The sequence below is a fragment of the Barbus barbus genome, assembly GCF_936440315.1.
Source record: "Barbus barbus genome assembly, chromosome: 47".
Classification (NCBI taxonomy): Eukaryota; Metazoa; Chordata; class Actinopteri; order Cypriniformes; family Cyprinidae; genus Barbus; species Barbus barbus.
Window position 1 is genome coordinate 10,615,523 of NC_136725.1, and position 14,521 is coordinate 10,630,043.

General features: G+C 37.8%; 1 protein-coding gene across 2 annotated transcripts; it reads left to right on the plus strand.

Annotated features, from left to right (window-relative positions):
• Positions 1–977: 977 nt before the first annotated feature.
• Positions 978–14,521, plus strand: LOC306865774 (fibroblast growth factor 13-like). 2 transcript variants are annotated; one of them, XM_079410573.1, is made up of 6 exons: positions 978–1,226; positions 1,447–1,596; positions 9,606–9,716; positions 9,810–9,913; positions 11,930–12,128; positions 13,079–14,521. In XM_079410573.1, exons 2-6 carry the CDS (start codon positions 1,545–1,547, stop codon positions 13,213–13,215), a joined length of 603 nt encoding a protein of 200 aa, XP_079266699.1. In that variant the 5' UTR covers positions 978–1,226; positions 1,447–1,544; the 3' UTR covers positions 13,216–14,521. The 2 variants fall into 2 exon arrangements, with proteins under 2 accessions (XP_079266699.1, XP_079266700.1); XM_079410574.1 differs by lacking the exons at positions 978–1,226; positions 1,447–1,596 and adding an exon at positions 5,786–5,870 and having other exon boundaries at positions 13,079–14,451.

The following is a 14,521-nucleotide window of genomic DNA, read 5'->3' on the forward strand; positions in this document are numbered from 1 at the left end:
ACCTGCAGTGTTTGTGGGTCTTTGCACTGCATTTTTATTCCGTTTTTCATAGCTGATGTGATTGAAATAGTTCTGTTTGATGTAATGAGTGGTTTCATGAGAAAACATCCCAATGTTTGAATAATGCGTTTTTGGGCCGCTTCAGACTTCATAACAGAGCAGTATGAATATATATGTGGATTATACAATTCTTGTGGATGATTTAGATGTGCATGGATACCCATTCAAATGTCTGAGTTATTTCAGTCTTTTAATTTATTTCTGCTGAGTCAGAGAACTCGGTTCAGACTTGGGACCCAGCAAATATTGACAAGACTTGGCTGACTAATACTGTCCTCTTAACAAACATTCATGGCCACTATAAACAAGTTAATGCTTTTAAAATTAAAGTTAGGAAACAACAAACACTGACATAATGTGCTAAGGGAAATGTTATTTGGCAAACAACTACAGTCTTTGACAAAAAAAACCTGAAAAACATCAACCATCATTTCTCCTTTAGTGTTTCAAGGTGAATAAGCCAGCATAAGTTTCCCAAGAGAAACTATGTGAATTTTTGTTTGACAGTATCTAGTACTAAACATTTAAGGAACCGGACAGATCTAGTTTTAAAGTGTAGAATTTAAATATTTATATAGTTTTCATATCCGACAATACACTTGCTTCATCCTTTTTATATAACAAGATTTGTGACTTCTCTGTGGCAGTCAAACAGGAAGTTTAAACTACATAATTAATGCTGCTCTTGGAGGGTGGATTGAAGTGGAAATTACAATGACATTCAGGGATTCAATTAATCAACTAGCCTACTATTGGGATGCATTAGCTAAGTTCAGCTAATGAATGACTTTGCATAGATGTTCTACGTCATGTTAGTCAACTCGAGAGTTTCTGATGATGACTTAAGCATCAGTGGAGGGCGACGTCACGCGTCACGTGGTGAAGTTTGGGACTGGGCTCCACAACGCGACCTCAATAGTTGCGTAGCGGGGATGATACACCGCCATGTGGTCTAATTGTTGTGTCAAAGCACATCATGAGCTCTCGACTTGAAATCTTGCACGCTGCAAACTGAACGACGCCAAAACAGCTTGGCAAGTGGCCTTTTACATTTTCATTTTACCTTTTAAAATTTTTTCACGCCTTGCTTTGCTGCCTTGTCTTTTGTCATATGGAACAAAGCGCTATGCACACCTGCCAGAGAAGATAATAACGACCAGCAAACGGTAAGGATTCAGCAACATTAAAATCCACTGCATTAAATTCATCCAATTAAACCTCTTATTCAAGTTATTTGGTTTATTTGATAAGTGTGATTGGAATAGCATACATAACTGGTTTATGCTGAATGCCATGTATTCTATGATTTAAAATATATGAAAAACATAATTTAAAAGACATGATACAATGGGAAACCATTATAACAAGCGCTCTGGTTCCTTTAAGGGGGGGTTGGCCACTGTTTAATAGAAGAGCCAATTTTAAAAGATCGAACCGATTTGGTGTGAGTTATCATCTGGAATTCTTCATCAAAACTGGGATCTATGAGCGGGAAAGCATTACTAAAGACGAAAGAAGACAAGGATGCAACCAAGGGTAAGACATCACATGTGTCATTTTGCTTAAACCTTTTTTCCTTTCCATGTATTGATATAAATTTGGTTGTTTATGATTCTGCAAAAAGGGCGCACGATCTGGTTATGCAGACAGTTGCAATCAATGGCCCGATGTCAAGCATTGCACGGAAAATCATACAAAAAATTATCTATGTGTAATAGCAACCGATCTATTAGGCCTCTACGAAGAGTAACTTAACATGCAACTGTATAAATATGGCGTTTAAGCTTATATGTGTGACCAACAAGTGTGATGTTTATTTTGAGATCATATTTGCGGTGGCGCGGTCACTTTAAATGTACTGCAACAACAAATGCTTTAATTAAAAACAGTCTTTAGATAAAACGTGTTGATAGCAAGAAAAGGGTTATGTATGTATTTTGTTTATTTTTCTTGAGCGTGACATAGGCGCTCTCCGCGCTTCAGTTCACGGATGTAGGCTGGGTACCTATTGCCATGGAGACAAAGAGGCTGTCTCATTAAAAATACATAGCATGCTGTATAAAGCAGATGTATTCTGTTTTTAGTGTCTACAGTGGTTCTTTCACGGGATATAAATTGCATAACATTTTATATAAGGTCAACACACTTTAAAGTGCACGCTTGGTTTTTAGTAATATATTCTAACATGTGTTTTGTGTGGTTGGGTCATAAATAATATAGCTGTCCACAAACCCTGAGAGGGAGCTTAAAGGTTAAGGTTTGATTAAGTTGTTACAGGAAAAACTCATTAAAGTTTAGCACGTCATGGGAAAGCGAAGAACAATCTACACATCTACACTGAGGCCATATAAAATAAGAGGTCATTAAAGAGACACAGCTTTTAATTATATTTAATAGACCTGTGGGGATTCAGCTTAAACAAGAGATTAAGCTTCTTTGGAGTTTTAATTGAACGTTTAGGACACCTTCATTACGTGTTTAATTCTGGTCACTGTATGTCACAACTGTGTGTCCATATTTTATAATAGTGCCCTTCAAGATACACTATACTCTGTGATGTTGATACTAATAAAATTGATTTGTCATGTTGAAGCCTCAGTGATTTACACTTTATAACCTCATAAAAGTGACAACAATTCATCATATGCAATGCTTCACACCACATGTGTAAACAAGATGACTCCAGTATGTGGCTATAAATGAGATAAAACACTATAAAAATAACCCATAAAAAAAAATTCATTGCAGTTATGTTAAAATGTAATTTGTTTATAAAATCAACTTATGACTTGTTTATAAAATCTTAGAAAGCCTAATACTTTCATTTGTTTCTGTGTTCAGCTTAGTCACTAATTCGTTTATATTCGTCAGTTTTGAAAAAATGACAGTATAAGTTATATAGTATAGAATATAGTATAGAGTTCACTAAATTCATAGCTGTACCACCAGATGTCAGTATCATCTTTCTAAATTAATTTGGCCTCTCTTTATGGCTTTCGGCCTCCTGCTGTGTGTGTGTGTGTGTGTGTGTGTACGTGCAAGCTGGCATGAATCAGTATAGTGTAAAAATTATGTCTAGGCTATATTATGTCATACCATAATTCTTCCTAATACTTGTTGTTCTGTCATTATGTTTAAGTATACACTGTTCAAGGTGGCAAGGAGTACATTCTATTGCAGACGGAGTCAACTCAGTCTGTTGCTGTAGATAAGAAAGAAAACTCACCCTTTCATAGTAAATGTCAGGAGCTCTTTTGCTGTCCATTCTGGAAACTCTTCGCTCAAAAGGAAAAAGAAAATACTGAAGGTTTGTCGAGATGATAAGTCTATCAGTTCTGCCTGACGAGCACTTTCTATGTTAATTTCACATGACAAGCAAAGACGTTGTTTTATCACCAAGAACAAAAACACCATACTAACACACCGGAAATAACATGCGTTGTAAATGTTTTATATGGACCCTTCTCACATACTGTGTCGACGCGTTCCACAGTTAATAACATAACAAATTAGTAAAGTTTTTCATTTTTACTGTAGGGCTATATTTATAAATCTTAACTGTGTTATATTACCCAGGCATTAAAACTAGCTAAGCTGCTGTGAGAGATTTTCTGCGGGAAATTTAAAATTTTGATCTCTTCTGGCCAATATAAAATCAGATTCCCCCCCTGTCCAGAAATGCTGTCCTTTTTTTCTTTTGCTATTGGAGCAAATGGGGATGCAAAAATTATATTTGTTGTAGTTTACATTCACCACTATAAAAGTTTATGCAACTATGTCCGCTTTAAAGCAAATTTGCAACACATGCTATTATTTCAATGCACGAGTGCTGTTATGAATTTTAATTAACTGAATAGTAAGGGAATGTTTAGTACGCCGTCACATCTGGACCCACACAATTAATTGTTACTCTTGCATGGATACACTACATTTCAAACCCAAGTCTGTTTTATTGCGCACGATGAACCTAATGTTCCCTCTAAGCCAGTGGTCTCAAACTCAATTCCTGGAGGGCTGCAGCTCTGCAGAGTTTAGCTCCAACCAGCTCCAACTCACACCTGCTTGGAAGTTTCTAGTGATCCTGAAGACCTTGATTAGCTGGTTCAGGTATGTTTGATTAGGGTTGGAGCAAAACTGTGCAGAGCTGTGGCCCTCCAGGAACTGAGTTTGAGCCCAATGCTCTTAGCCAGGGGTTCCCAAACACGTTCCTGGAGCCTAACCAACACTGCACACTTTGCATGTCTCCTTTGTCTGACACGCCCATTTCAGGTCTTGGAGTTGCTACTAATGAGCTGATGAGTTGAATCAGGTGTGATTGATAAAGGAGACATTCAAAATGTGCAGTGTTGGGAGGCTCCAGGAACGTGTTTGGGAACCCCTGCTCTAAGCCCATTTCAAATCTTTTCGCGCCATCTAGTGGTGCTCTTTGAGATCAGCTTCATCAGGGTGGGGTTGTTGTTTTTATTCGAAAGGTGGCTGAAAACTGAAACATAAAACTAAAGTATTTTCTAACTGTTTCGGTAAATACATTTAGCTAAACATTTAGTCTTAAATTTATCTAAATTAAATTTGTTGTAATCATATAAATATGCTGGAATTATCCAAAATGTTAAGTTAATTATTAATGGGTGTTTTGCTTTTGTTCAACAGTCAGTCATTAAAATAAAGGGGATTTTTATATTTTCATGCCATTTAGAGACTCCATCTTTTCTCATCATTACAAGATTTTAGAAAGTTTAAGTTCCATAAACAATGAGGTTTTATAGCCCTAATAAATTAGATTAAGACTTTATATTATTGCCTGGCTAATTCAATTCAGTTCCTAACAAAAACAACATATTTGTTAATAGCAGCTTAGAAATATGTAGAATGCAGAAAATAAAAAAGTGTTCCAGCTAAGGGTCCCTTATCTGTAAAGCCATCAAGAATTGATAGAAGTCACAATCGCTAGAGATTTAATGTGGATGAGTGGAGATAGCATAAGCATAACAGGATTACATAAAACATTTGCGTATATGAGACTGACTTTGATAGGATCTTAAACTTACATTAGATTAGTTGCATTAGATGAGCAGTAAAATACACTTGGTTGTGTCGCATGTTGGCCCAACACATAACAGGAAGGAGTGCCAGACTAATTCGATTCCCCCTGTTTGAGAAAAAAAACCCTGTTTCCTCATTACGCCGATATCCCATTAGTCCCTCTCTGAACATGTAGCTGGTTCGTTCTGCTTTTCTGGACTGTTCCTAAACTGTGCATGGTTTTCAGAGCTTGTAAACCAGCCAGATCTCTGACAGTTTTCTTACCAGGGACTTTTTATCCAAATGGGTTTTATTTATTGCCCTGTTATTTTTGCTGCCTTGGCAACACTAATACTGTAATTTGTTATTGACTATAAGCTGGATATATCGAGCGTATACTTTTAAGTAAATCGTCAGGTTTGTGATTAGGATTCATTTATCGCAAAGGTTTGAAAGTGTTTGCTCTCTCTACTCTCTTCTCTCTTTAGCTTCTTGCTGTGAATGACCCTGACGAGAATGTTAGAGTTGGCAGTATCACAGATGCATCTGATGAATCATTGATAAGGTGCCCTAAACTCATAGTGGTCTGTCAATAATAGCCGATAATGATCTGCTATGATCACCGGGCTGTGCTCTTTTAATGGATAGAATACTCATGAGAATTAGTTGAAAGTTCGCAACGCCCTTTTTCTTGCTTTGCACACTGTGAAGAAGTGTGAAAGAATAAAAGCCTTCTTTGGATGCCTCTGAGAGTAGCATGGCGTTTCCCTTGAGAAGATCTGTATCAGGTACACTTTTAGATATCTGTAGATATCCAATCCTAAGGGCTTTCTTAATAGGAGTTAGGCAAATGAATGAGGTATAGACATTTCTAAGCTGATAATGGCATGTAAGAGTGGTTGAATGGCTTTGTTTATAACTAACAGAGAGGCGTGGGGTTTTAGTGCTGTCCGTGGTGCTGTAATTCATCTTAAGTGGGTCGCAAGAGTTTTCAAGTCGTTTCATCAAAGTAGGATTGGAGTTTTTAAAAAACAAACAGTTTTGAAATATGTATTTGCTTGTATATATTTTTTTCAGATATATTTTCTCTTAGTTGGCACCATCCATCTTTATTGTCAAATTGTTTTGTCAGGTAATCTAAATAATGTGCTTATGGTAACATCTAAATTAACTGGATTTGGATTGCACATTGAGTAAAAAAAATTACTATGACTGAATTAACATGCCTATAGGTTGCTGGTTAATTCAAATGAATGTAAATATCATTTAAATAATTAACTGCAGGTTACCTTACCATATACAGTAAGAGTATTTTAAATACTTTATATATTTTTAAAAGTATAAAATTACTGTAGATATATATTTTTAGCTATTTTTACTTGTAAAAATATGAACTACCGTAAAATTAATAGACAGAAAATTATATTTAACAAAACAATAATATACTTTTATTATTCTATTGCTATTCATCGCACAGTATGTTGTTTAGTTAATGTTTACTGCATTATTTTAGTGACCTGTATGCTAGTCTGATGAGGTTTATGTTATTGTTTAGCTAGCTTCATTTTTTTAAATGAATTTTAAGTAGTTATGTGGCCTTCTTTTGTCTGTTGCCAGTATTGCAGTAACAAACAGATTTAAACACAAATTAGTTGGTAAATTACCGTTATAGCATTAAATGAGATGCAAAGTTCTGGCAACCAGTTTTTTTTCCAATTAATTTAACTAAATACTTTTACAGTGTAGTTCTACAAATCAATGCAAAACATGTATGACAATGAAAGGACTAGTAATGAGGTATATTATGTGTGCCAAAAAGGCCACTCCTCATTTCAGGAGGCTCTAATGTTGCCTGTTTATACAAGGCGGCTTGTTGAAGACCACAGTCACGTCTCTCGGGCTGTCTGTCACCATGCTGCCGCTGAAGCCGTGCTGCTGCAGGAGTCACTGCGAGGAGAACGTGCTGCTGCTGCTGCAATCCAGCCCGGTGTCGAAAAGAGAGCAATCTGGAATCTCCGCACTAGTGGATGTGGATTTTTCTCCTTCTTGGATCATATTGCTGACACCCGAATTCAATTGCTGTTTCCTACGCCTCTGAATTTCCCTATTTTGGGCGGTCTTGGGGAACGGGGAGTCTGTTGAGTACCTATGCAGATCTCCACTGCTGAAAACATGAGCACATCTGCAGGGGAAGCCGATTAATCCACTCAACTTCAATTAAAGGCTGCGTTATTGAAAGGCGGGGACCTCTTGCTCACTATTTACCGGCACAATTCCCCCTCTCTCTTTCTCTCTCTCTCTGTTTCTCACATGAAGACAATATTTAATTATTTCCTCAGCCGCGGTGTGTTAACAGGTGCTCATTTTTCTGAATCAGCGCATGGCTTAGTAAAGCTTTGGATCATGGCACAATGGCACGCGTTTCTCTCTCCCACAAACGCGCAACAAAAAGGCAACGTTTTCTAGAAGACAGCATTTTTCCCCGAGAGGAGCTGCTGTCCGGGATCTGCTGCACCATGTCAGGGCACAAAAGCCGACGCTGAACGAAGCGGCTGTAAAGGCTTCAAACCAAGTGATTTGTCAAGAGGAAAAATATGCTCAATCCTTTTGGGAACAGCGCACTTCTGAAATGACCATTACGCAGTCCGTCATGGAGTATTGATTGTTCTTCCTCCGTGACAATGTTCTGAGCACACAGGACTTTAACATACACAACATATGGTCATTTTTAATCTGGGACGCGTCGCTACAACAAAACGCCAAACTGGCTACAGCCGCAGCGATCGCCAGCTCCCTCATTCGGCAGAAGAGGCAGGCGAGGGAGCGGGAGAAAGCCAATGCCAACCGCTGCGCCAGCAGCCCCAATAAGAGCATAGGGAACTGCGAGAAGCCCAGCACTCTCAACTTGTTCTCACGCGTGAAACTCTTCGGCTCAAAGAAACGCAAGAGAAGGCGGCCAGGTCTGATGTTGTGTGTGCTCTTTTTAGCAGACTTTACTCAGATAGCCATGTCCATCAATCATCATCATCATCATCCTCATCATCGTCACAGTTGACCGTGTTAAGAAATTGTGACTACATTTAAACTCCTTCCATACGAAAGAGTCTGAACTGTATACTAAGATCCGCTGCGCAGAGTAACAAGGATTTCACAGTTCACTGCTTTTGAGCACTGGCTTCTCTCTGAGCTAGAGCTGATGTTGCAATATCACCAGGGCACACAGCTCATCACTTGTTCTACACTAGATATCATGCAGTCTACGCAGTCTGAATCAGAGACTGGGCTAAACAGATCTGTGGCACTCTTTGTGTTATGTTGACTTCAGTTAGATGGATTTTCATTGCTAATATTGAGTATTTTGTTAGTATGAGCACTAGCTGGTCTTGAATATATTCAGTGTTTTGTTTACTTCTTATTCTGCAATAAATGTGGATCTTGTTTATGAATGAATACAGTGGGCTTCTGGTTGGTACACTCTTGGAAATAAAGGGTTCCAAAAGGGTGTGTTCACAGTAATGCCATAGAAGAACCATTTTGGTTTCCCAAAGAACCTTTTAGTGCAGTTCTTAAAAGATCCAATTTGTCTTAGTTTAAAGTACTTTTTAGTAATCTAAAGAACCATTTTTCCACTTTAAAGAACCTTTTGTGCAATAAGTTTCTATGGATGTTTCGTTTTATGGATGTTTCTATGGACCTTTATTTTTAAATTGTAGCAGATGTGAACTTGGGATTGTGAAAATTTAATAAAAAATATATTATATATATATTATTTATTTTCAATGCTATATTAAAAAATGCATTAAAAATATTTACAAATATTTGTTGGTGTATTCATACTCAGACCTTTGAAAACACAATCACTTAAAAGTTAAAATAGTACAAAACCATATAAAAATGTCAAATATTATTAATAATGGTAAAATAAATAATAGCAAAAAAATATTTCAAAATATTACTGAACAAACTTGACTACCTTGCTTCACATCAATTAAAATTCTTCTAAGGGTCAGGCCAGGTAGAAATACCTCTTTAAGAAAACAACTACAGGCAGACAAAATTAGAATTATTATAATTAATTTACTGGAAAACTGTTTGTGACTAAAACTATTAATTATTTTTACAGCATCATCAAATAACAGAATAGGTAAACAGTGTGATTTGTGTTGTTGTTGCTCTTTTTTGCATTTTCTATTGTATACAATGAGGAAACATAGTTTTGTAACTCATAAATTCAGAGGCGTTAACCGGAATCAGGATATTACTGAAATGCATGTTATATAAGTCATAGTTATCTATTACCGCAACACTGAAGCATGCTTGGCAAATGCCTTGGTCCTGTTGGCACCAGCACTCACTATGTTTTCACAATTCACATTTTATGGTTTTCCAACAGTCATTTCTTGGCTTTCACATTTCTTGGCCTTTTTGCTGGATGTTCTCTCCTTTCTCATCCCATGCAATCTGCTGTTGCACACCCTCCCTTTTCCCCCATCCTCCTAAATTGTGTTGTCTCAATTCCACAGAGCCTCAGCTCAAGGGGATAGTCACCAAGCTCTACAGTCGACAAGGCTTTCATCTACAACTCCAAGCTGATGGGACCATCAATGGTACAAAAGAGGAAGATAATAGCTATGGTCGGTTCACTACACGTAACATGTTTAAACACGACCATGCCGACACGCTTCTTTCCCATGGGTTCAATTCTGTTTTGTACTGTAACTTCACAGCTATTTTCAACCTCATCCCCGTTGGGCTGCGAGTGGTGGCTATACAGGGTGTCCAGACCAAGCTCTACCTGGCCATGAACAATGAAGGCTACCTGTACACCTCTGTAAGTATGACAATCTCATCATACACTCTTAAAAATAATGGTTCCAAAATGTGGTTTTCACAGCGATGCCATAGAAAGAGAACCTTTTTTTCTTAGTGTGAATTTTTTTTTAATAATCTACAGAACCTTTTGTACAATGGAAAGTTTCCATGGATGTTAAAAGTTCTTTGTGGAAATTTCAAAGCCAATAAAGAACCTTTATTTTTAAGAGTGTAGTGCATCTTTGCGAGTCCCTCCTACACATTGTGGGCTCTTCTGAGATCAGGGCAGTAGTAAACATCCCACATTTTGTCTCTGCTGCTCTAATTGTAGTTAAATCTATGTCTTAGACAGCATCATGGATGCCGGAGAATCCGAGCTGTTAACTTAAAAGTTGCAGGTTGCATTCCAGACAGCAGGCGATCGATGAACTGCAGAGTTAATGAGATCCAACTCCTGCCCAAACACCATCTGCCTCTCTTATTTATCGCAGCATTGTATCATGATCATATTCAAAAAGGAGATAATGGCATATTTAGACATGCTTGTTAGCACCTCACATTCACACAATGATAATTCACACTTCATATAATTGCTTTGTATTTGAACTATCTATAGAACGCTCCTGGGAGATGATGCTCATCATCGTACCCAAGGTTTTCCGCCCAATATCTACTCTGCAGTTTTTAAATATGGAGAAATCACAATAATGCTCTAATGGATATTCTGTTTTGTGAGTGCCTCCCTCGCCTCTTTCCTTTGATTAAATGTGCTGTGGCGAGATGAATAATTTAGGGCTGTGCCAATAAGTGCTTCTGTCAATTCAAAATGGACATTTTGAGGAATATTGCTGGCATTAGAACGCTAAAGATTTGCAGCGGCTTTTGAAAGTCTTGGCCAGATCTGTGCTTTCATAATGCAGAAACAGTTTACACTGTACCTTTGTATTCCAACTGTGTGTGGGTTCGCGTCTGACCGCCTGCCCACAGAAATGGACTCTTTTCACAGACTGTGATGACGTGTTTCCACAGTTATTAGCATTGTAAATCTAGCAACGTTTTTTTTATACTTTCATTTAAAAATGTAATGGACTTTTATAACTCTATACTTGGGTTCTATTACCTTGGTATGAAATACAATAAAACTAGTTAATGCTTGTTTGTGGGTGTTTTTAACACAACAGCTGAGGAAATGACTGCAAATTTGACATATTTCTATTTTCTGATATAATCAACCTCTCAATATTCTTTCCTCTTTGGGAAAGTGAGAATGTTTGCCCTAAAAATATATTTGTTTTTCTTTCTATTCACCACCATTTAAGTTTACCCAACTACAAATGGGGAAAAAAAGTACAGAACAATTTTCACTCCAAAATTGCTAGTAATTTTCACAAATAATTACAAATAAATGCCAAGTAAAACATTAAATTAAATGTGAATTTTGTATTAGAACAACTGAAATAGTATTATTTTGTAAATCGTATTCCAATAATCATTATTTACACTTCCAAAAATAATTTTTACAGCATATGACTTTTGTTTCTAATAACACCGGAAATGTGAAAAGGGGCCATACTCAAACTCTCACCCATGCTCGTGCTGGTATACATGTATCTCCTTGTTGATTTTGAGAGGTTGTTTTCCCCAGAATGAATGTATTGATCTGCAGGAATGAGTCAAAGTGTTTCAGGCCTCAGGAGTTTAATGGTAATCAATCTGCACCACAAACTAGAGCAAAAGCACACGGGACGACGTGCTACCACTACGGTTAGACCACTTATTACGGTTCCAATCAGAGGAATTTACCTTGAGGTTTAAAGACAAATCATTATGAGGTGATGTGTGATATCGACGAGGCTGGTCTGGACCATCTTCAACTCAAATTTGTCTGCTCTCGCTTTGTTTATCTCCCTACAAGCTCACGCACACATTTGTTCTCTCTCTTATGCAAATACTCCTCCACAAACATGTACGAATATTGCTCTTCTCCTCATTCTCTCTGTCTCTGTTGTCTTCTCTGCCCATTTCACTCTCACAGGAGCACTTCACGCCAGAGTGCAAATTCAAAGAGTCAGTGTTTGAGAACTATTACGTGACCTACTCGTCAATGATCTATCGGCAGCAGCAGTCAGGCCGAGGCTGGTACCTGGGTCTCAACAAAGAGGGTCAAATCATGAAGGGCAACCATGTAAAGAAGACCAAGCCGGCTGCACACTTCATCCCCAAACCTCTCAAAGGTTCGTTCAAGTGTCTTCTGCACCGATTGTCAGGCTGATGACTTTCTAAAAATCAGTGGGGAAATCAAAAACTGCAGCTGCTTGTGTGCAGTCATAAGTGAAGCTACTGTAAGATGTCTAGACATTAGTCTGCTTTAAATGAGCATGGAAGCTCCATGCAATTAGATTTCAAATAAAGTTATGGTGTGTTCATGCAGCACAAAATTATTTTTATTGCAAGCAGGTGTTTTGTGCTGCATAGGGTACTTTCTTGGAACTGGTTCAAATGATTTTCAGGATGTTCGTTTGTGACACACTGGAAGATATTCATTTCCATTTGAGCTGAGTAGATTTTTTTAACAGTTGAGAATCATCTTTATATAAAGTTTGGTATAAAAAATTAAAATTGATTTGTCATTAAAAATAGGACTTTTTATAATCCTTGTGCCCTCTATAGAGAACGTAGCATAACATATGAATAAAATATAATTTTTCAAAATATTTTTTTTTCTTATGCTCTAAACAATGTAATAACATGAAAAAATACTAAATTCACAAAACTTTTTTTTTTTCTGGTAGTGAGGAGGATATGAGAATGCGGAGATTTTTGTGTCTGTTTTGAGCCTTGGTTGCGTTGAAATATTGGAACTTTGGTGGCTAGCCCTTATGCGATGCCCAACATATTAAAATATGTTAAAATAAATTAAATATGTTCCTACCTTTATTAGCATTTAAAGCAATATTTGGCAACAGAATGGCATTTCTGTTTTCCAAATATTTCTTCCTTAGGAACAAAAGAATAAGTAATGTAACCCTTAAGGACCCGGAATAATTAAATTCTTTGTGATTCCCATCCCTAGCGTTGTGTGTAGACACTAATAGAAGTTATCGATGTACTAATAAGGAGACAAGCTTGCTACAACCTGAATATGAGACTCATGAGACCTGTTACTTGTGTCTCCCTCATATAGTTGCCATGTACAGAGAGCCATCGCTCCATGACCTGACCGAGTTCTCCCGCTCCGGAAGTGGCACTCCGACCAAGAGCCGCAGCGCCTCGGCCATGCTCAACGGTGGCAAGACTCTGAGCCACAATGAGTCAACATAACCGCAGGGCACAACTGCGGTCTGCTGCTGTACAGCTGCTGGACTCTACCATCAACTAAACAGCACAAACGCGTTTACAAGAGTGCAGTGAAACTCTTAGCTGGTCGCTAGCTAGTGTTTCCTGAAATCACTGTGATGAGAACACAAGTGCAAACCTACATTGTACAATCTTCTGCAGGTCAGCCTCGTGAGACAAACAAACCAAGCCATCTTTCTGATGTAGGGGTCTGTGTCTGTTTGCGGGCGTTCCCGGTTTCCATGTGTAGCATACAGAGCTGTGGTTTTCTCCTGTGGCATTGTCACAGAATCCTTCTAGAACACCTACTTTTGTGTTTTGCTCCATTTCTTCTTAGGGATGCCAACTCCATAGTGCTAAGTCAACTACAACATGACAATAGCAGCTTGTGCGACCCATTTGTCGGTATATAGAGACAGAAATCCCAAAGGTTTTTGGACATATGATACAAGTATTTCAGCTCAGCTTTTTTGAGGCAGCGGTTCATTGTTGTGTGCTTTTTAGATGAGGTGTTTTGCTCCTCGCTTCTCTTTTTCTGTCTTTTCAGCTTCCCCCCCACACATTCGTTATTCTGCAAATTAAACAGATTTAGAGTTCGGTCTGTCTGCACACCAAAGATGTCATTAGTCTCTTTGTATGGAGGTAAGTCAATTTGTGTAATTTCAGCTCCCTCAGACAGATGGTTGAGAAAACCACAAGAGTGAATGTCATTTAGTCAGAGGAAATGTATTCAGGATAGAAGAAGGCTACTCGCTGTGCGTCCTTGCTTTTTTTGTTATGTCTTCCTTTACTTCCCCTCTAATTTGGGAACCCAGCATCTTGGACAAGTGTCAAATAAAAAATTTTTTTCAATTATTGATTAATGCCCCCCCCCCCCCTTTTTTTTTCATAAACAGAAATGTAATGAAAACCAAGCTACAGAAAGCTTCCATTGTTTTTACAGGGCTAAATCAGCATAAATAATTTGTGTGTGAAAATTAATTCTTATGGTTCTTCTTTCTAGTCCTCAGTGGTCAGGCAGCAGCCCCTGTTTATAATTTTGATCAAAATCCTCTTCTGTTGTATGTATGTATGTATGTATGTGTGAAGCATATATAATGCATGGGGGATAATGGACGCTGCATGTTATGTGGCTATGTATATTAACTACAATATGGAACCAAGTGCTCAAATGGATACCGGAGTAAAATACAAATGTATATAAATGCATTTTATCCTGCTACCCGCCTGTTTATTATTTGTTGTAAATTTAAGAAGCTGCACTGAATAAAATGTTTTGTATGTTCAGAGC